We start from the raw sequence: 23,212 nt of genomic DNA, 5'->3' as shown, positions 1-23,212 counted from the left end.
CACGATACAAGGGAATGGAGTGGATGACTCATTAAGGGATCCCCTACCCAACAATTATCATTTTATTTGGCTTGTGTAAGCTTATGCAGTATAAAAATCACATTTAAATTGTATGTTTCACAACCTTGGATTTTGTCTTTAGAAATTAGCTCCAAGAAATTTGTGCTATCAAATTAAAACATCTAGAATGGGTTAACTTGTTAGAATATGAAGATAGAAATGAGAGAGCTTAATTTGTTGTTCATATTTTATGTATAGTGAAGTATTGTTTAGTCATGATTTAAGATATGTTTTGTATTTATTATGTCTGTGATCACCTATGTTTTCAGGTTCTACGTGTGTTTGGGGTTTGGGGTATTTAAAAAAAAAAAGCTTTCCCTAAGTATCTGCAAGATGAACCCTACCAAGTCCCTTGCAATACAGCCTTTCCTTTCTGAAAACCTAGTTTCAAAACTGCTTGAAGAAAACATCAGGAAAACAGAAGAGATGACAGTATTTCCCATAGGTCCACAAATTCAGGCTTTTTTTCGTAATACTTCATTCCAATTTTGAAGATGGCTTATTATTTACATGGCTTATGACTTGTAATTCCATTACTTTTTAACATGTTTTAAAGGAACAGCAGTTCTGTATTAGTGTACTATTACACTGTACTGTTCTTCAACAATAGTTAGGGGGTTTGTATCAAATGTGTTCACCTGAGCAACAGAGAGTCTAGTACAGGAGAAGAAAGTAAAAGTCAAAGGACACAGTGAATATGAAGTGCCCCAGTATAGTCTGAGAGCATGAAGCAGCTTTTCAGGTTCAAGACAGAATTTGTCTGTTTCTAGAGCAGTTAGCTTTCAAAGCCTACAGATCAGAAATAACACCTTCAGACTCACCCTGGAATTGACTGGAAACCTATACACACTAGTGGGGGTTACATTTTATTAATACACTGTTCATGAGAAGTGCTTCATATACCATGTCCTCTCTTCAGCAAAAACACAGCTCTCAAGTCTTTATCACTTGGCCTGAGATTAAAGTGATCAAATGTAGCATTCTATCAAAAGAGGCTCACAACTTCATAGACCATACTGAAATGCCAGGAATTTCTAGGTCCTATATAGAATTTTTTTTTTTTTTTTGGTATCATTATCATGAATATATTAGGAAAGCTTTTAGATATATGGGGAGGTACTGAGCTTTATCCTCCTTTGGTTCCCACCAGTGGATATAAATCATGAAATCTGATCAGTATTTTCTGCTGTAATCTTAAATTTGCAGTTGTAGCTCATTCATGCACCAACAGAAGAAGGCTAGTAATATAAGAACAACGATGTGTTACATGGTTATGATCGAGTGTGGCATTATGGTAAAGATGAAGCTGCAGTCTTGTTGAAAATCTAAATTAATGGAGTATCTGTTGACAAACTACTTATTAGGGCTGTTTCCACATAATTTCCAAACCTGAGGATTTATAAATGTATCTGTCAAAACTGCTGTGGGTTGGCTTTCAAGCAGTTATTAAATTATTCTCTTAATCCATGCTAGAGTTTAAAGATGTTTAGAGGTGCAGAATGCTGCCTCTGTCGTTTCCAGACCAATGTGAAACATAACCTGGGCTGAAAAGCTAGAACTTCTTTTTGATGGGGTTACAGTTTAAAACAAAAATTTTATGGTGATTATGGGGAGTTCCAGTACTTATTTTTTCCCCAGAGTTATAAAGCTTCAAAACACTTGGAGAAATAGTAATGCAAAGTTATGTTTCTGCACATGATGGACACATCAATAATAAACATGCTTTTTAATATGTTTTCCAATGTTAATCACAGTTCAGAATGCTAGGAGAAACCATGTAAAGACATTCAGTACCAGATTTAAAACAAAAACCATGTTCTTTTCCAAGCCATTAATTAAAAGGTTTTAAAAGTAATCGGGCACCCTTGAAAGAATAATCTGTTGAAGAATATTAAAAGCAATGCTGATGGAGATTCCAGTTCAGAGACCTGCCATGTTGACCTATTGAAACATGTGTTTACATCTGTTTTGGTTTTCAGTAAGTTTTTTTAAGGTGCATTTCCCTTATTTTGTGATACTGGTATCTGTTAGATGTGAAAGAAAAGACTGATCTTTCCATTGCTGTTGCTCTTAAATGAACAAATTTCAGCTGAGACATCCTATTGTCTATCCTAGGTTGTTTTAAATGATTAAGAGCAGGTTGCAGTTAACTAGATTTGGATACAACTGTTTTGTTGTTTGTTTTTTGTTTTTTATTAATAAGGATGAAAAGATTATGTAGAACATTAATTCATTTTTATGTTATGGCATAAAACTCTCTATTCATAGGCTCTGTTAAATTAGAACCTTCTTAATCTTAACATCATTTATCTGTATACATGACATTCTAAGTTTCAAAAAATAGCCAAAAACCAAGTCTGTCTCCAAATCCTAGAAATGTTTTTCATTACCTGATCATCAGATCAGATGATATAATAAAGTGTCAATTTACAGCATAGTCTGTTTATAGTGAAGAAGTGCTCTCAAAATTAAAAAAAAAATATGGTACCACTCAAAAAGAATAAACATCTATTGCAGTTTACACTAACATGAATGTTCAGCTTTCCAAATTTACTTCTGTCCCACTTTCAGAGTTAGTTCACTATATAAAATATTTCAGATTTATGTTCTTTGGTGAAAAAGAGTGGGAGAGTTTGCTTTTGGCACTATTACAGTATTTTGATTTCTAAGTTCGTATGTTTTTGTTGTCATTAAAATGTTACTTGGACTCAAACTGCTGACCTTTCAGGATTTGCACAAAGTATTCAAAAACTGAGTTCTGAACATTGGCCATGAAACTACTGTCCTAACCTGATAAATGGATTGGAAATAAGTTACCCAACAGTGAGAATGGACCATTAATTTTAATCAAAGGTGATGTAGAAAGGCGAATGGGATGCATGACAATGTCAACAGCCCAGTAGGTGTTAAGGGGCTACACAGCCTTACTTGTTACTAGGTAGTGCCATTAGTTGAGCTTGGGTGAAGACAGAAAGCCATGCCTGGAATTGAATGACCAGGTCACTCCAAATTCTAATGGAGAAATGGTGTTTCAGAAATACCAATGTAATGGTATCAGAAATCAAGGACAGTAGTTTAAAAATATTAAGGGATTGCTTGGGCTTTCTTTCTTTCTTTTTTTGTTTTTGTTTTCTTTAAAAGGGAGCATCTTTTGCCTTTTGCAGTTTTGTCTTGCTCACTCATTATTATTTCTTGAAATATTCAGCTCTAATATTTGTAAGCAATAAAGTTATAGACTTAATGTTAGCAGAATGTCTAAATCTTTTTATGTTCAGAAATTGGATAAATTCTACGGAATCCAGAATGCAAGAGAAACTAAAATTATGGCTCTTCTCTACTTTAATAAATTTCTGGGAGAGAAGGATTTTCTTGCTCTTTTTTTTAACAACTTTATGCTAACACTAAAAATAAAACCAAGGCAGCAGCAACAGTATATCTACATTGTGGTGTTGGTAGGATTAATCTTAACATATCCGAAGGTGGAGAGACTCTTCTTTCAATCAGTGAATATACCTCTTTATTTTGAATATTTGGAGGTTATAAAATACTGTATGACAGCTGGAATTAATGATGTTTATAATGAAGACATAAAAATGCAGGGATGACAAAGAAGCATTTTTATATCCATGCTTCAGGTTTTCTACAAAGGTTCATTTAATCTGACACAGCATTGCATGCATAAGAAAGATATGTATGACTGCATTAGTAATTCTTGCACTCTTATTTAAAAGAAAATTAATTATGCTGCTGTCTACTTAATGGAATAGTTTTATAAACAGTAGTTCTTATTTTCTATGTACAGCTGAAGATCAGCTTCGTGCAAAGGGTTATGACAAAACACCAGACTTTATTTTAGAAGTGCCAGTAGGTAAGTCCTCTAAAAGAATTTCTATTATTTTGTTTAGAGGTGTTCATGCTAAAATATTATGGCTACTTAAGTGAAGCATATTCTAGGATACTGCAAATAAGTCTCTTCAGGAGTTACCCAATAATTTTAAGAACTTCTAGTTTGAGTCAGAGAGATTTGATCCTATATAGTGTTACCCAGTGTTTCTTCTTTAGTCTCTGCATGTTTTCACCTCATTATCAAGAAAAAAGGAAAAAGAAAGCAATGGTAGGAATGCCCAAATCCCTGCTCCCTCTAATGTACTCTACCCGCTGTCCTTCTGAACTAAACTCTGAAATACCTATAATTGTTTTTTACTTCTAGACCAAATCAGTTCAAAGTAGTCTTAAGAGTATTGTGTTACACCTATAGGTCATTGCATCAGGGTTTGTCATTGTGCAATTAATCTTTTGCCATCACTTTGCATCTAAATACAACTCTGAAGTTCTTTACTGTTTTTTAAAAGCCTGGACAGCAAGAAAGAATAAGAAATAAAAGTATAAAGGTTATGTTAAAGTTCATCTACCTTTTCTGGTCTTGAGGCCATGTGACAGCTTATCAATATCAGCAGGTAGGGAGAATTCACAACCTTTCTAGGTAACATGTGCCTATGGTCAGGCACTCTGACAGTTTAAAAGTGGTTGCTCATGCTCAGGTGGAAACTCCTGTGTTTAAGTTTGTATGCATTGCTTCTGTCCTGTGACCTGACACACTGAAAAGAGCCTGTCTCCCTCTTTACCACCTGCTCTTTAAAAAGTTTATACATTAGAAAGATTCCCCAGTAATGTGGACCACAATAAACACAGTATATATTTGGTATAAGGTACTCACTTCTATATTAGAAACATGAGATTATGTCCTACCTATTCAGGAGCCTGATTAAAAGAAAACTAGAAAAGCAACTATTTTTTTTTTATTCTTGAGAAGGGAAACCAGGAAACACCCAAAAGAATTCTTTTTGTAATATTACCTTATTAGAAAGAAGGTTAAAAATAGCCATTAATTGATTTGCATAGATTTGTCTCAAAAAAATTCAAATAGTAATAGTACCTTGCTTTTTTCAAATTATTATAATCACTTGAGACTTACAGAAAATAATGTTCTACCTGTTGTCTGATCTGAATGAATGTATAGCAGCCCTTGGATTCTCTTCTTCCTGACTCAGTACATAACTAGGAAAGGCAAATGTTTCTTAGAAATTGCTTCTGAGCTGATTATACCTCAGCTGTTATATCTCCTGGGATCTAAAGGTGGTGTGGGTGGGGGAAGGATGTAGTAGTACAGGCCTACACAAGTTAACTGGGTTACTGATAGCAGGGTAGTGGTGGCACATAGAGCTTAGTGTTGTGACTTCATGAGTTATTTTCCCAGATTTCCTGAGTAATATTGCACTCTGTGGTCAATCATTTGCTGCCATAGCCTCTAGTAATCTTTCTGTATTGTGCTCCTGGATTTGCATGTTCTTTGAAAACCTCATTCCAAGTCAAATTTAGGCTAAGGCATCATGGTTGTGGATATTGTAGGTAACTCAAAATAAAGGTAACATTTCTAAAGATCTTAATGATAACCAACAACATCTTTTTGGAGAAAGAATGGTCTCTCAGAGTGATGCTCATGATTCCTTCTGCAAAATTATGTTGTCAACTTCAGAGAGTACATTCCTTTGTCAAAAAAAAGATGATTTTATTAATATTAGTCATTCACTCCTGCAAGAAATGAGGAAAGACATGAACCAAAGCAAATACCAAAGCATTAAAAGAAACAGAAATTCAAAATCACATTTTTTCACAGAAGCCTTCTTATTCCTAACTTCTTTCTGATGAAGCATTACTGGTTTTGCAAAAGAAAGGTAGCAGACACATGTCCAGGTTAAATTTCCTTCCCTTTCTTACACCTTCCATTCTGGATTGGTGGCAAGTGTCTGTCTTTAGCAGCTTAGCTAACTGTTTTTATCATTCATCAGAAGCTTCCAATTCCGTACCTGATAACGGCCTTCCAGCAAAGTAAGGGAATAGAAGAATACAACTGCTTCTTAGTCTACTCTTTTTCTTTACATTCTGCTTGTGTTAGAATAAATGCAGATATGTGGAACAGAGTGTAATTAAACTGAAATTAATGCGATTATCTGTTAAAGTATTTTCTGGTATTTTTTTTAAATGCCCTATGTGCGTATTTGAAAGATAATTTTTACAAATATGTAACTCAGTTGCAAGCATGATTTATGTGGTAGATTGTGGAGTAAATAGAATCTTCTCTAACACAGTCTTACAGGCTTTTGAGTGTGATTTTCAGAGTTCAGTTTATTTTCTGCTGTCACCCTAGCTGTGGAAGGACACATAATTCACTGGATTGAAAGCAAAGCCTCATTTGGTGATGAAAGTAGCCACCAAGCCTACTTGCAGGACCAGTTTTGGAGCTACTGGAACAGGTATATTTTTGTTATTTTTCCTTATAGATAAATAGGATTTCATTTTAAAAAGGAGTTACTGGATAAAACACTACTGACTCTACATGTTACTAATCTGCCATTTTGAATGTCATTTTCATTTCAAGTTGGTGTGCTGAAATATTTGTAAAAAATTGAGGTCTTAATCATTAACATGCAGCAGATCTATGTGGTGATTTTACAGTAATGCTAAATGACAGAGTAAGTTATTTTGGTACAGAAGTTATATGTCAATTTTTTTAGTACCTGACTTTGAAAGGAGATTTTGCTGTAACATTCTGGAATATGTGCAAGGTGACAAACTTGTTAAAAACATCTTCACAGTCTAACCAAGTGGGTTTTGTGTATAAAGGATGTTATTGCTCATTGTCATTGTAAGTAGGACAGTACTGTTACACAATGGGTTTTTTTAATAAAGTTTTTCTTTTGTTTATTATTTACATTTGAAGCAATAATTACAATTATCTTCAAGTTGAAAATGTAAGTATTTGCAGGAGGGTAAGGAGGGAAACAAATTGTGCTGGACAGACTTTTGTGGCATGTTGATGGTGTAAAGGTATTTTCTTTTAAATATGGTTAAAATACTTCTGCTTTATTGTTCAAAAAAATCATTATCCATGACACCTCCTCACTGGAGGATTTTTTTCCCGAAAGATACTAAACACAATGCTTCATCTTCAGTGCCATTTTTGTATGTGGTAGAACCCTAAGCAAGATAGTGAGTGAGGTAAATTAAATTTTTAATAAAGGATTTTTTAAAGCATAAATTTAGAATTCTTCTCAGTGTCCACAAGAGAACATCAGAGGGATAGTGGAGAACATGGCACAAATGTGTGAACATGCAACAAAAAGGGGGTGTGTGCCAGTATCAGAGAGTAGTCTGGTGACTGTTAGTATTTCAGCTGAATGTGAAAATCGCTAGCAGTACCTTTGAAAATACCTTAAAAGAGGTTCAGTAAAAGGCAGCAGAGAAAGGGAAACGAGATCTTGATAATAACATCATCAAAGTTCGGAATTATGCTCTGCAGCAACATTCTTGATTGATTTGAAAAGGACCTGCTCTTATTTGACAATCCCAGAAAGCAGAGAATTGGAAAACTTGAATAAAAGTAATGGGAAACTTGGAAGGCTGTCAATTGTTGGATGAAGATATTATACTTTAGGAAAGTTGTAGAAAATAAATTGTGAAATACAGATTATAAAACTTAGAAAGAAACTTGAGTATATACAATATCTAAGCAAATGGTGAGAATGGCAGGAAAGAGGGTGATGCAAACAGTGCTGAATTGCACATCCAGTGTAAAAGAAATGGAGCAGCTCAGGCTGGGAGAAGGCCATCGGATGTACTGGAATACTTTCTGAGTATAAAGGGTGTGTTTGAAGGGATCCATGATGGTATCAGAGAAAAGCAGCTCCAATAAGTGAATTTTAAACAGATAGCATGAGCATAAAGATACTAAGTTGAAATGGGGTGAAAGTTACATAGACGGGTAGGATGAACAACTGATCCAGTTGTTGTTTGTAGTAAAATTGCCGTTGCAGTTCTGTCCTTTTTTTGTGCTACAAAGTGTCTATCAACATTTTAGTGTAAAACATTTGAGAATAGTGTGTACCATTTGCATCTGACATTTCCAAAGGAAACTTCTCTTATGCTTTTATCAAGAAACCAAGACATAGCTAACTTCATTTTAATTTTAACATGTACCAATTACTAATTCAACTTCAGAAATGGAATAACATCTCTCACTGAGCTGTTAGTCAAGTATCTTTAATGTTGCAAGCTAGACTGGAATGATACATAGATCAATAAAACATTTTGCAAGTAGTTTTGAGATTTTGCCAAATCTGCTGTTATAGCTGTTTGTATTGAAAACAACTACAAAAATGGTTGATTCTTAAATATAGTGAATTTACATTCATATAAAGGAAACTAGAACTCCATTGTAGGATTTGTTACACCCTAAATCCAAAATCTAGGTTAATTATGGAAATTAGGCAGATTTCTATGCGGTTTTTTTTAACAATAAATCCCATTAGTTTTAATTTTGGTACCGTTTGGCCAAGTGGACAGTGCCACATCTTCTGAAATGAGTTCTGAATTACTGTGGCTTCTAATATAATGACAGTTGGGTTAATGAATCCATGTTGACAGATTAGGTTGCATGTAGGTTAGGCAGTTAACTTTCATTGGTCTCTGAAACTATTTATATGAAAGGACACAGGTGTAGCTGCACAAACTGTGAATCAATTTTGTATTATTTCATCAGTCTGTGCAGAGGTCTCTCAGTGAGAACCAGATTCTCAGTCAATTCACCACACCTTTGTGTCTCCCTTCCTCTTGAAAGAGAAATTATTTGGACAACAAGCATGAGTTCACAATAGAGATGATACAACACTCAATAAATAGTTTAGTGTTTTGTAAACCTGACACATTGGCTGAACTTAAAACAGAAATTAAATTCAAGAGAAAATCTGTATCGCCTGTTAGATGTGGATAAAAATACAAATCTAGATACTTTGAAAGGAATGAAAGTGAGAGGTTTCAGACCTATTCCATTCAACTTTTTTATTGCTTCTCTAAAAATTAGGAGTCAAACTGGAAAAGTTTCTGCATTCTTTTCTCACATGTCACAGATGTAAGATGAATTTTACTCAGAATCTGACTGAAATCTTTGAACATAGCTGGGGTTTGTTTGCTGTTATGTGTGTATTTCATTAAATCCTGTACTTTGTGCTAACTAAATCTGTGAGTGTCTGTACTGACAGGAAAGAAATGGCACTTTCTCATTTAACAGAACAGCTCCCTAGATGCAGTCAACCATGTCTGTTCACCTCAGTGCAGAAGAACACCTTTTTATTACTCTGAGTTCTGCAGGGACAGCTTAGCAAGGTTTTTTATGGCTCATACATCAATGATATTGTTAAGCAATTTTCAATTGCAGTGGTGCACTGCAACCTCATCTTCAAATTAAGCTTCACATTAAAAATGTACAAAGTGTACCTTGTCAGTGGATTTGCACGGTTATAATTTAAGATGTTGTTTAGATATTGAGCTTTTTCAATAATAAAGAAACAGGAAAAGGCAAGTTTGGTCTTGCCTATTTCCAGCGTGATTTTGCAGAGTGATGTTTTAGGAAAAAAAGCTATTTTATATACTGGACAGACTTAGTATAAAGTGATTCATATACTTCTCTCAGTATGTTTGTTCCTTCAGAGTGGTGGTATCCACTGAGCAGGCTGTAGTTTACACTGCCGCTGGGTAAACAAAAAAAAACAAAATATAATTGCTTTGTGCACATGTAGTAGATACCACACTTTTCATTTTTCACTGGTCTACATTGGTGTATTTGTTGTAAGCATGAGAATAAAAGCTGTTGAATAGTCTGTGGGACCAAAGGTAATTTGGAGAGCATGAACAGGAAGTTATGCAGATTGCACTTTAAAATGGGGTCTATGAGCATGTAAATTATTTTAGGATTTAGATGAATGTTGCTGTTTCTTTTTTTTTTCCCTCCGTAGTGTTTTTATAACTGATTTTTATAAGTTATTTTATAACTTTTTTCTAACTTAAATTAAAAATTGGAGTCCTGGCTGTAAAAGTCTGTTAGTCAGAGCTGACAGGCATGACTACTGTTTTCTAAGGATATACAGATCAGCAACACATGGTTCATACAGTAATTAGTGGGTGCAGTGTCAGTGACTTGCTGTAAGAAGATACAAACTCGAATACAGCAATTTACATTTTCTATCTTCTACAAGCATGGCTAAGGCATATGTACAATCTGGAATGTAATTTCTAGAGTCCCAGGAGAAAGCTTGACGCCATTATTAGCTAAAGAAATTTTACTATATGTGAGGAAGACTGTAGGAAAATGTCATATTTGACACTGTTATTAAACTAAAGGCATTTTCACATAGTGGAAAAGAAGCATTTAATCTTCTCTTTGAATAAAAATGGTAGGTCATCTCTGTACTAAATTTCTTCCGCCATTTGTTTGTGTTCCAAATGCTGTTAGTCCTGTGCTTCTGCTTTTTTGAAAGAAGAAATAAAAGAAAGTTTCCCATAAGTAATTTTAAAGTAGTAATCACACTTTTTGGCAGCCTAAATTCATGATTCAGTGTGTTGTTAATTGGTATATTATGCCTGATCTTGAGACTTCAGTTCATAACTATCAGTCATAGTAAAATTATCAAATTATCATAGAACCCCGTCAATTAATAAAAGGATATTTATTTCAGAGAAGTGCAAACACAAATGATGCAAAGGATTGTATTTCACAACACAAACACAGATAATGTGTTCCTAGGGTTTTTTGAGAAGAGTGTTTTGTTCAAATGCATTTACAGTTGATTGTGAGGATGAATGATATGTGAGCAAAGTCTGAATCAGGACATCAGAATTATAGACGTTTTTTGCTGTTCATCTCTTTAAATTGCTTTAACAGTTTACTGTGAAGACTGTTGAAGTAGTAATTCTTGTCTGGTTGTAGGTGGTAGGGGAAGAGGGAGATCTGTTGTGGGTTTATGGATGTCTGTTTTATTAACAAGTTCAGTATTCTTCAGTTGCAGATGGTTTAAAAATTTGTATTGGTGAGTTGAAAGCCATTGTAACAACCTGACTTGGAAGAAACCTTGGGAGTTACATTTGTCAAGTGGCTAGGAAAACTGTTCATGCATACCCAGTATCCAAAGCAGCCCAAACATAAAGAACTGAAAGGTCATTCTTCTTCTTGCAGTATGATGGTTTGTTGACATATTTTGACACACTGGTACAATGCTGAAAGGTTTTGACCTTACTTCAACACTGAGGGACTTAGGGTTTGTTTAGCTCTCTAATGCTTGTAGATTTTCACACATGCTGGATTTTGCTATGCTCCTTTTTCTCTCCCTTCTGGCTCCACTTGAATTACTAAATTAATCTTAAACAAAAATGGATGTAGATAGAAGAGAGAGTTTATGGTGATTTTTACTGCTTAGGACTTTATATAGTAAGTTTCTTCAAAACTAATTAACTTTTTTTTAAGTGAATTACTATGCCAACTTGCTAACCTTAGTACCACTGAGTAAGATGCGTTTGTTTATAGACAAGAAGAGAACCAAAAGCAGTGAAAAATGCCATTTTCTACTAGTTTATTAGTAGAAAATGCAGTAGTTTACTTGGGAAGATGGTAAAACCATGTTCTTCTGCAAGATAAATAGATGCATGTGTGCATTCAGATATACGTACGAACACACACAGAGGCATATATATCTCTGCACTTCACCAATGTCCTAGATACATTTAGCCTATTTCCAATAGCATTTGATATTAATTAGTTTTGTCTTTATTTAATGACACACGAACAGTATAGAAATCAACATGTAGCATATGAAAAATACATTTTTTTGCTCCAGCTCAAAAGTAATGTTTTTAGATTTTACCTGTCATGCTCTCTTCAACAATGTGGTTGAATAACAGAGCATGAAACCATTTTCACTGAGACCATGGCTTATGCATAATGTTAATAATGTTAATATTAATAATTGCTATAATGTTAATTGTTTTGTTGAGCATTGTAGATTGTTTGGTTTTGTATCAAAACTAATTTTTGTCAAAGCAAAGAAAGAACAAACCATATTTTACTCATAATTTATATTTGAATGATTGATATTAAGTATGTATTTTCATGCATTGTTTTCCTTGGATACAGTATTTAATACAGACATGAAACTGGGATTTTCATTATAATTTAATTCCCTTATGTAGGCCTCTTTAACTGCTAGATTGTTACATCCTGAACTTAAAAAATACTATGTGAAGCAGTATATATCTTTGTTTACATTATTTTCCCCTTATATTTTTCTGAGCTGTCTTAAATATTTTCTTGTCACAGGAGATTCATGTAATCTAGATAGAGCATTTTCAACTTTCTTCCATACTACTGCATGGCTTCAGCTCCAGTTTTCCTGGTATTTCTCATTCAGATTAGACAAGCATCTAAGTTTATGTACAATAAGATATGACAGCACAGATCCTGCTATTCTTGCCAAGGGCCTGGTTGCAGACACTCCACTATGTCAAAGAATGTCAACCCCCCACAGACCTTACCTTTCAGAATTCCTTGTAATTTTTAATTGACATTTGCATCTGACATTTTCAATGTATTTTTTAGTGTTGGTTCTTTATCTACATACTAATAGTAAAACCAAACCAAAGCAAAAAGAATACCTTCTTGTAAACTATGATATCGTATATTTTTTATTTAATGAGGTCAAGTTGCTGGGCTGAAACTCAAGAATGATCAACTTCCTCTTCCTTTTTGTAACTCTGTAGGTGCTAGTCTAATCCATTTCAAATGACAGTTGAGGAGGGTAGTAGGCGTATAAAGTGAAATTTAACTCTTAGTACTAATGAACAAAGTGTAAGTATATTATTGTTACTATGCATCATGTACAGAAGGGACACAGAGATTTCAAGGAAATTTTAAGAATACTAATAGAGACTTTCCTTTGAGTCAGGTACTTGAATATTGAAAGTGAAAATATTTGTACCTGTATTCATGCCAGATATGTTAACAGCATTATATTGTCAATGGAGTAAAACTGGCAAGTATGTCATTTAGCTACATGTCACAGTTGTTGGGCTTCTTTGCCTTCAGAAATCTCAAGTTTTTATTTGGGTTACAATACTAAAAGCCTAATAAATTAGTTTAAGCATAATTATCCATCTACTAGAAGTTAGAATGAAGGACTACAGTTGATCATAAATGTCACAAAGCAGAAAAAGTGGAAGCAGCATTTTGTCACAAATAATGCTGCTTTTCTTCTAATTAGTTAATTTACATTTTGCAAATTAAGGGCAAGATTCAGACAGAAGATAATCTAGTAGCATATCATAGCTTTACTGACCTGTATTTGTATATGCCAAATTTAAGTTAATTAGAAATGTAGATGCTGTTTGTTTTATCTGTCAAAAAGCTCATGTTAAAAAAAAAAATCTAGACACACTTTTTCCCCCAACATTTATCATCTAAATAATAGTCTTGCCAAGATGGCAGCCTCATAATAAACTCTTTTCAGTGGAGTGATGGGTAATGAAGCTTGCTTGTGAAGGCGGCAAAAAATGTTGTCTAGCCAAATGTGTGGATATGATGGCTAGAGAATCAGTGGACTTTCTCAGTCATCAATCTTTTTAGTAACCTCTTACACATCTGAATATTTTGATAGATGATCTAATAATTGAGTTATCTATCTTTCTAACTATCAGAGTTCCATAAAAATTATTCTCACATGCTATTGAATATTATATATATTGAGCATCCAGTAAATTTTTCAAAAAAGGTCCAAGAGGTGGAGGAATTATTTTGTCTTAAGCAGCCTTTAATATATTAAATGATAAATTACTATGTATAGAATACAAAACTATATGTACTATATGTACTAATATAAGGAAAAAATAAATAACATCACTAGCTGATTACAGCTAGGACTCAGTAAATAAGGCATTTAAAAGCATGAGACTGGTGAGGTTAATGCACAATCTAGGAGTAATTTGCAGTACAAGATGAGTAGATTTAGTAGTCCCTGGACAGTTAATGGACAGGAATCACACTTCCACACAGTTTAACAAATTCCTTGTGCCTAAGTCTTGGCTTAGGCAAAAAGAAATTCAGTGTCACTGTGGCATACCACGGTTCCATTCAGCCCCTGTGAGAGCTCTGAGAGAGTTTCTTTTGATTAAAGATGAGACTGAAATGTATATATTGAAACTTCCTACATTTTGTTTATTCTGAGTGATTGTACAATATGGATATCTGTTTCCAGAGCACAAGAATCTGCTTCCCTAGAACACTAATCTTGCATTAAAGGAGGCACTGAGGATATTTGGATAAGTTGCATTAAGCACATCATCAGATGTGTCTTACTAAAGCTTTTCAGTGGCAGAGCAAAATGGTTATTGGTGTTGGTGTATTTTTTTAAACACTGCGTTATATTATTCTCAACTTCAAATGCATTTCTGGTTGGGTAAAAATTATTTTTACAATAAGAAATATATTATTGCATTAAGAATATTTTTAATTCAAATATATTTTTTCTGCCTCAGTGCCACCAGTTTATGTTCAATTACATACTTTTATAGAGATTGTAAAATGTTCCTTCTTGTAAATTCTTGAAAACTGTGTGATGAGGACTCATTTTTTAATTTGTTTTCATTTTTTTAGTACTTTCTTTGTTTCATAACTACAGCAAGGTATAAGCAAGTATATTTGATGAGTAGTTGTCCAGTTAGCAAAGGAGCTTTTCTTTCTCTGTTCAGAACAAGAGTGACTGGAGTATTTTCTTGAGGATATCTAAAAGTTTTTACTCATTGCAGAATTTTGATGGAAAAGTATCAGAGGGATTTTCTTTATAGTTACTACCTGCTTAAAGGAGAATGAGAAAGATGGATTTCAAGGACTTGCATGTTATCATCATTTGACAACACTTTGTGGAAGTATCATTGACCCTCATGGGACCTTGCCACTGCACATGGATCTACAAATTGAACAAACTTTTGGCTGTCTCACTGGCAGTGGTTGTGACTCTTACAATGAGCAAACAGAATTCTTGATGTTTATTAGTTCTTGCTAAGCATGCGTAATTAGTTTGATAAAATTTGTGTACACATAAAGCAAGACACTGAGGTAAGGTGACTTGAGTATCAAAAATGTAGAAGCTTACAATAAAATTTAGCTCTGAAGTTCCACATTTATCTTGCAATATTGCATCCCATTTGATGCATTTTTGCATCAAATTTTGTCTACATTTTTGTCTTCAGTAATATTTACATTGATTTTATGCAATTTTAAGTTACATAAGGATGATATTACAGAAGTATAATTTAAACCTAGAGCTAAGGCAGTAGGAAACAAATTACAAAAAAAAAAAAAAGCTCAAATTATTCTCTTTTATTACTTGTTGAATTTTAATAGAAGAAAGCTAAAATTGCTTCTGAATGTATAAATTCATAAGCAATTAACTGGAATTTATCAGTCAGTGTTATGTGGCTTCTTCTGAACTTAAGTAATTCTAGTTAGGATTTTTAGCATTTCTGCTGAAGAACATATCAAGCTCCTAAGAATGCGCAGTGTGTTATGCACACTTACGTATATGTTTGTGTGTATACTTCAAGAATGTTTAGATCTTTATTTAGGAAAGAAGTCTTCATTTCCCTCTCCTAATCAAAATAGTAAGCATCTGTGTTCTTTCTTTTCATTTGATTAGCGTGCTCTCATCCATCACTAGTCTTTGATATGAACATCAAGAAATCATGTCCTTTTATTTTAAATGATAAATGTTCCTTTGTCGTGAATACTTACAGACATTCCAAGATTTACAGCTGAATTATCAAAGTGTAACTGCACAGCTTCTCTGATGTGTGACATTATTTGTGAAATAAAGAACTTTTAATTTTTTATGGGTAGGCCTTAAATATTGACACTGCAAGGCTAATTTAGTTGTGATGCTGCAAAAATTTTTCCTTCATCCACTGTTTTTCTAAGATGTAGTTTATCACCAAGAGAGAATCTCAGCATGAGAATCTCTGCAGACATTCTATTTACATGTTCCAAGCCTGTCTCTTCATGTTTCATTAGTTAGGTCTGATGTCTAGTTAGCTCTTATCAAAACTAATGCCATCTGAAGTACCAGGCTTCCAGTGGTCACACAACCAACATAAAAATTTCAGTCTGACTAATATTATTAAAGACAGTATCTCTTTAAACCTGGGCTTTGTTTCAGTGTCTAGATCAATTATATCTTGGAAATTCATTTCAGTGAATGAGTCACTACTTGTTTCAATAGATGAAATACATCTGAAATTATATTCTGCACATTTCTAAATTTTAAAAATAGCAAAAATACAAGTATTTAAATCTTTGGTACCATTCTTACTATGTCTTGATGCTACTAAAGTAGAAAGAGCTACTATATGGCTGGCTTCTTGTTGGAATAGTACAGTAAGTTAAAATGTTTTATAAGACAGACACCTAGATGGGATTTTATCAACTATTTTATCATCTGTTTGTAGCAAAATTTGAATGTGTCAGACAAATAGGTAATTTAATTTTAGTTCCTACAGAAAGCTAGTGTTCCTTGAAATCTCTGGGTTTACTTACACAGGATAAAACATTTTTTCCTCTTTTTTTTTTTTTCTCTTTCATTTATTGTATTCTGAGTATATCATGGTTGAATTCATTTCATGTTCTGAGTGCTGAAATGCTGAAATTTAATCTTTGAAATTTATAGTTTTGAGATACTGCTATTTATAAGCTTTAAAATTTACAAAATAGTTGAGAGAGGAATTTAGTGAGGGATCCCATAAAATGATTTAAGGGCCCATAATCATGATTAATAATTGCAATATTTTGTTTATAATTGCAGTATTTTGCAATGTCAGATATACAATACACTGCACTAATTAGAATCTTTTTAACTTTTTATTGTTGCTTTCCTCAGAGATTTTTACAGCTTCACTTCTTGTGTAGTCAATTTTTTTTTATTCCAATCTTGTTTAAATTATAAGGTCATGTAAAATTGATCATATTACTTTTATCTCTTTATCTGAAAAGTGCTATTTATTTTAAAATAAGGAAAATTACACATATTTCAGTCTTTCTGTAGAAGACTACTTTCAAAAGTATATTCCCATTTACTTGTTTCAAAAGGAAAAATGTTTTGGATCCTTTGCAACACAGCCCAACAAAAGTGGTACTTTCTGGCATACGAAGGATGCCTGTGAGTTTTTGAGATGCTGACGCTGTAACCAAACTTGAAGAAGACAATGATGGCAGTGTGCTTCTGTCCAGAGTTAATCAGCTGCAGAATTTGTAAACTGCATATGTGTCAAAGTTGAAAATGTTAGCACTCTGATAGAAGCTTGAAAAGGTTAGAGCTGATAAAAGCCATCAGCAGTTAAAGAAGGTGATTTATGGGAATGTAATGACACAAAATGCCTCATTTATCACTCAAATATAAATAGGTTAAGGTTTCTCTGTCATACTTTAAAAATTTGACCACTTAGAATTGTCAAAATAGGTACTTAATTGCCCATCATACATTTCAGTTCAAATTTCCTTTGCTTGAATTTTGGTGATTTTACTGTTTTGCTTCTCATATGGTTCCTTTTAGGTCATTCATATTTCATATTTATTTCATATTTGTTTCAAATGGTATGCTCAGTGCTCTGTTAGAACTTTTATTAGGTAAAGCTGTTGATTTGAATGCTGTCCAAACCTTTTGTTGATTTACAATTTCATTCAGCCTAACTGTAAGGAAAATAACTGAAGGTTTCGTTTTCCTCTGTTCTATACCACTAATTCTCATCAAGAGTTTACAGCTTTCTAATTCAATCCTTACATTTCCTCTCCAAACTGAAATACGAGATTTAAAAGTGAATCCATCAACTGGTTTCCAGTTCCAGTCACTTAAGTTACTGTTTATCTCCATGCAAATTAAATTTAATCCAAAACTACCAGTACTGTTAAATGATCCTAAAACAAAATAAAAACGTTAAAAAAAATGCACAGTAGTATGCTATTCTTTTACTGACTTGATGTGAGGATAGCAGCAAGCAAATCCCATAGATTTGAGACTGACTGGTCTTATTTTAACTGTTCACTGTTTCATCATAGTGCTGTAAAAAAAGTAAATGCAAACATGGATAAATACTCATTAAGGCGTTACCTATAAGGCAATATTTGTAAAATAAAGCAACTACTCTAAAGACATTGTATTGATACTAAAATACAGGTTCAGCTACCAAAAAAAATTTTGATCATAAAGTTTCTAAAGATACATTTTTCTTTACCTACTTACCCTTTTTAAACTATTTCATCCTCCTATTTCTAGATCTTACACAGAAAATTCTGAACAGAATAATTTTAATTTTTAATATCAAAAAAACTTACCTTTTTGTTAGCTTTCTCAATTTATGGCCCCAGTTGTATAGCATTCTGTTTGTTCAGCGATGACCTTCCAGGTTCGATTTAAAAAGAAGTCAGAAGCATTTGTCATGTCTGCTCGATCTTGTCCAGAGGTACCTATTGTAATTATAAAGGACTAATAAGGTTGTTTATAATATAACAGTCTGACAACCCTAAAAAATCTTCTGGAGAGCAACTTCTCTTTTTTTTTGTTTTGTCTTTCTCAAGGGAAAAAAAAAAAATCTCTTACCTGCTTGCTCTGTGTTGCACTGCATCTTTTTAAATTTAGGTGAGAAAGCATAAAGAACTTAAGCCTTGAAAAACTTAACTTAGTTTTAAAAGATAAGCTGTAAAATTTGCTTATTTGTAATGTCTTTTGGAAATACTTAGTAATAATGTGTCTGTGGTGTAGTTGTACCCTATATTTAATTGGTGTGTATCGAAGTGATGATGATGTACTTAGAAGCACTGAATTCTTTCACCGTGTAACAAAAGAAACCCACTTATTACTGTGTTGCAAAAATATGTGATACATTAATATGGTGATCTCTGTTTCTTAGGAAAAAAAATACAAATTAAGAAAACCTATTTATTCTATTATAAACATTATTAACATACTCCTGTAAGTGAGTGTTATTATAGTGGTATTTTTCATTGTATGTCAGGTTTTTTGCAATTGACTTATGATCATTTTCCCCTTCATATGCCTTTGTCTTGCTTCCTCTTTTCTCTTTCCTCCCCCATTTCAGCATCATCCAGCAATACCACTTTTTTTTATAGACATCTATATAAGGTAAACAAAAACCCAATGGAATTTGAATGTTTGACAGAAATGTTTACCTCTCTTGTATGGTATGTAACAACACTGGAGTATTGTCAGGCTACCATACATCATTCAAATACCCTTAGACAGCAAAGGCAAAATCTTGACAATTCAGTAATCTCATCATGTGATTTCAAGAAGGCTTTTTTTCATATCTACAATTGAGACAAATTTATGTTGTGTGTATTTATGGTTGTTAAACTCAAAATTGTCTCATTTCATTAATTTTTAACATTGTGCTCTCTTAATGACTATGAAGAAATGTATTAAAATGCCTTAATTATAGGGCTAGAAGAAGAGAAAGCACAAGTCTTTTTAGCATATGATCTTTCAATTGCTCACTAAAGGATAAAGAGGGCATTCAAGCGTGGTTTAGATAACTGTCAGCAATAATAAAATGCAAGGTAGTTTGTAGAGCCTTTAAAGACCTTTCAGGGAAATAGATTTAATTAAAAAACAATAAAATGGACTTTTCATTTCAAAGAAATCCAAAATGTTATAAAATTTCAGAATGCTACTGTGTAAAGAGTAATGTATGTTTCCAAGGATAAGGAAAAATAACTGAAAATACTCTGTAGACTGCAAAGCAGTGATAGCTTTATTTTGTGTGTGTAAATGTATGTCCTTCAGCTTTTAAAACACAGACTATGAATTGCATATTAGAGATATTTCATGTTTTCTGAACTGTGTGATTTTACCTGTTTGGTTTCTTTTAGTTTTACCTTTTAACAAGGGTGGTTTTTAAAAAAAATATAGGGTGAACACTTAGCTTCTTAATGTAAAATTATGTTCTCACAATTACCCTCAGAACAATATAATTCTATACTGGCAGAAGTTCAGTTGCCTATTTCTTAGTCTGTAGGTTGCTATTCATCATAGCTGCCTGTCTTATATACTGTGGAAATACATTTTGAAGTATATTTCTGATTTCTGCTTTTTTTCTTCTCACAGAATCAAAAATCACATTTGCTCGTAATGTTTTTGGCTGTGCGGTGTGTTGAAAAGTTTATTCAAGCACTTGTTCTGCATTATCGAGTTTTACCACTTTTGGCAAACTAAGAGCAACTTAACTTACAGTTCAGATCAGCAGTGGTTTATAAACAACATTGACTGCTGTCTTTTCAAAGTAGTTTGCACCCTTGCTGTGCAAAAGCCTTGTGCTTTCCTGAGGAAATTTTTGGTTTTTTCTCTTGCTCTGGTGCATACACTTTAATTGCTTTTAACCAGTTGGTTTGTTATAGCCAAGTACCGAATTAATCTGTATGAAAGTTGTCTTTGTGTAGCAAGGTGTTTTACAGATAAATCAACTTTACCAAAGTGAATTTTCAGCAAATGATAAAACTCTACCAGTTTTTTAGCTGCAATTGCTGGCCCAAGTACATTATCAAACTTGTTCATAATGAAAATGTGAATTCAATATTTAGGGTCTGGTTATATCCTCTAGTAAATTTAGTTTGGATTGTTAATTCGTATCAGTGTTCACTGACTGATCATAAAAATGGAAAACATCCCTCTTCTTGGAGTTGATGATTTTTCTTCCAAGAAAAATAAGGGTTTGTTTTCTGCTTGCTCACGTACCTTGAGCTGGAGCACAAATGAATAGCACAGCCTCTGTAAAATACACCGGGCATGTGAGAAAAAAAGCTAAAAATGTACAAATGTCTGGCACTGTTCTGCACAAAAATGCCTCACTGTTTTCTTCATTTTTGGGTTTCCTAAGGCTTGAGGACTCAGAATCCAAACTATGACAGACACATGCATGGTTAGCTTAGGCGTATTTTTGACAAACAAGCGCCTCACATCATCCTGTTATCAAAGTCCTTTCTGTTTTCAGCTGGTTATGTCTCTTCCTTTCTACTCATCCCTCCTGGTGTGGTAGGACTATTAAGTGTGGTAACGTTTCTATAGAATATGCTCTACTATCTGAATATATATACTATATTATCTAATATGAAGTGATGGGCTCCTGCAGAATCAAGATCACTTCTGTTGGGCTTGTAAGTTCAGTAGAAGCTCAGGTCAAATGTGGAGTCTGCTTCCTTTACCTTTTTATTAGTGATTTGTGATCTGCTTAACAAAGTTTTGTGTAGTAGGGTTTTTATGACTTTGTTCCACGATTCATACCAGAGATGGCTGTTTTTCTGTAGCGACTTCTGTAAACTTTGGTAGACACACTGAGCTCTCATTGAGTAAAACTGACTGTTGTACAGTAGTTTTTTCTTTTGTTAAAAATCACATTTCCTATATTTAAAGACCTCTCCTAACTGGTAACACTTCATTCAAACAAGTAAACTTTCTGTATCATTTCACTACATCAAAATGGAACATTCAAGAGAGGAGTGTATATTACTGGAGGGCTGAAAACCTAATCTTCTAGGGCAGACTCTAGCTCCTTATGTGTTTGCCCAATAGTTAGCACATCTAACCTCAATACAAGCTGAGAGTTTCATGATGCAAATAGTAAAATGACCAAGATAGAATAATGGTCTTCATTTATACTGTTATGCATAATGATTCTTAGTAACTGATTCTCAGGCATTTGCCTCCAGGCAATGGACAGGGTAAGCTATAATGACTGTAAATGTAGCTTTGAATTTCTTCTGTCATTGATCTTGTTTGTACTCTCAAGCAAATTACTTGTTGCTTCTATATTTAAAATTCACCACCTGCAAAAGCCTGATGTTGCATAAAAATATTGCAAGGTTAAACTGGTTTTCTTAAAGTCCAAGGTAAAAGACACTACAGATAGTGACATAAAAAGATGCTCTGTTATGAAAAATCTCTATTCTTGTAGCAAAAGTGTAAACCTAAGCACAGACTTTCTCATAACTTTAATTTTCTTAGCACCATTTATAGGGTGTCAAGGAAGAGAAAAATAATCCAGAAGTACTGTCTGTACTTCTTTGGCATAAAACATTATAAAAACAACATAAAGTTCCAGATATTTCTTGGCTTGTGTTAAGAAGACAAGGGATAGGATTCTAGGAAAAACACAAATCATGTCAAACTACCACTCAAATAATTCTTCTCTGCAAAATGTCCAGGGGTACAAGTTCAGAGGAAATGATCTGTATTCTCACTATTATGGAGAAAACTTCCCCATTTGTAAAAGCTCACTGTATTGTCTCTTGTGTTCTGTGTTTTTCTGCACCTTATCTGTATGATCATTGTGTGCAGCTATGAAAATTAATACCCTTGCTTGTAGATTTTTTTTTTAATTTAATTGCCACTAGACCAATAAGATGTAATAGCACTACTGCACTTAACCTGCCGAGCCTCTGCTCTCTCCTTGACTTGAATAGACCTCAAATTTAGCCTGAGCCTGTGGAATTGGCATGGTGGGAGAATTCCCATCCTGTGCAAGTCTCAGGAAAATGTCTGCACCATAAGGTAGATCTTACCTCAGAGCACATATATATGTATATGTCTGAATTATGTAAATGTACTAAAATATGAAATATAAATATAATGTAATCTTATAATAGTCCTTTTTTTGTGTACATCAATATGCATATAGTTCATATTTGAACTAACAGTGGTTCAAAATTGTGCCTTGCTGTTGATACATTTCTAGTATCTCATCTATAGTATTCTCTCCCTGGTTTTGCTATGATACATGAGTGTGTCTGAACTGAAACTACAAGAAAAATTGACTTTTTTTAAGAACAAACTATATGAAGACTCTGTAGTTAGTTGCAGAGAAGACAAACAAACGGTGTTAACATCATGGGATATCGTTTTACCTATGAAGAAGTACACTGTGTGCTGCATGAGTCTTTTCTTTGACATGAGGGAATTTGTGTACAACATTGCTTTCAGTAGCTCACACGGTCTGTTTTAGAGGATTAGTCAGATTTTATTAGAGCCCACTGAGTTTTGCATAATGAAAATTGTAGCAATAGCTAAATGGTATGAAATGTGGAATGCAGAATCTTTGCTTTGCCAAATGTTCTTCTCCAGGGTTTGAAAGAAGGAACAGGGAGAAGTGGGAGAAGCTTTAAAGTCAAGTCTGACACTTAAAAAACTTTTAAATTTTATTTAGATCTGTATTTACC

The 23,212-nt window shown here is 33.6% G+C and overlaps 1 protein-coding gene and 1 long non-coding RNA gene across 7 annotated transcripts in view; one reads left to right on the top strand and one right to left on the bottom strand.

The window, feature by feature from the left end:
* The window catches only part of LOC108448556, a 179,671-nt gene that overhangs the window by 68,719 nt on the left and 87,740 nt on the right, over window positions 1–23,212 (bottom strand). For all 3 annotated transcript variants that reach the window (XR_001864482.1, XR_001864483.1, XR_001864484.1), the window contains exon 2: window positions 18,320–18,451. This is a non-coding gene — a long non-coding RNA (uncharacterized LOC108448556). The remainder of the gene's footprint in view (window positions 1–18,319; window positions 18,452–23,212) is intronic.
* CUNH15orf41 (chromosome unknown C15orf41 homolog) overlaps window positions 1–23,212 on the top strand; it is a 109,347-nt gene that overhangs the window by 30,453 nt on the left and 55,682 nt on the right. For all 4 annotated transcript variants that reach the window (XM_017742104.1, XM_017742103.1, XM_017742102.1 and 1 more), the window contains exons 8-9: window positions 3,863–3,928; window positions 6,269–6,374. In XM_017742104.1, coding sequence (XP_017597593.1) covers window positions 3,863–3,928; window positions 6,269–6,374 — 172 coding nt within the window. The remainder of the gene's footprint in view (window positions 1–3,862; window positions 3,929–6,268; window positions 6,375–23,212) is intronic.

This window comes from Corvus brachyrhynchos, unplaced genomic scaffold (genome assembly GCF_000691975.1).
Source record: "Corvus brachyrhynchos isolate BGI_N302 unplaced genomic scaffold, ASM69197v1 scaffold115, whole genome shotgun sequence".
In the NCBI taxonomy this organism is placed as follows: Eukaryota; Metazoa; Chordata; class Aves; order Passeriformes; family Corvidae; genus Corvus; species Corvus brachyrhynchos.
This window is presented reverse-complemented; position numbering and strand designations above follow the sequence as displayed.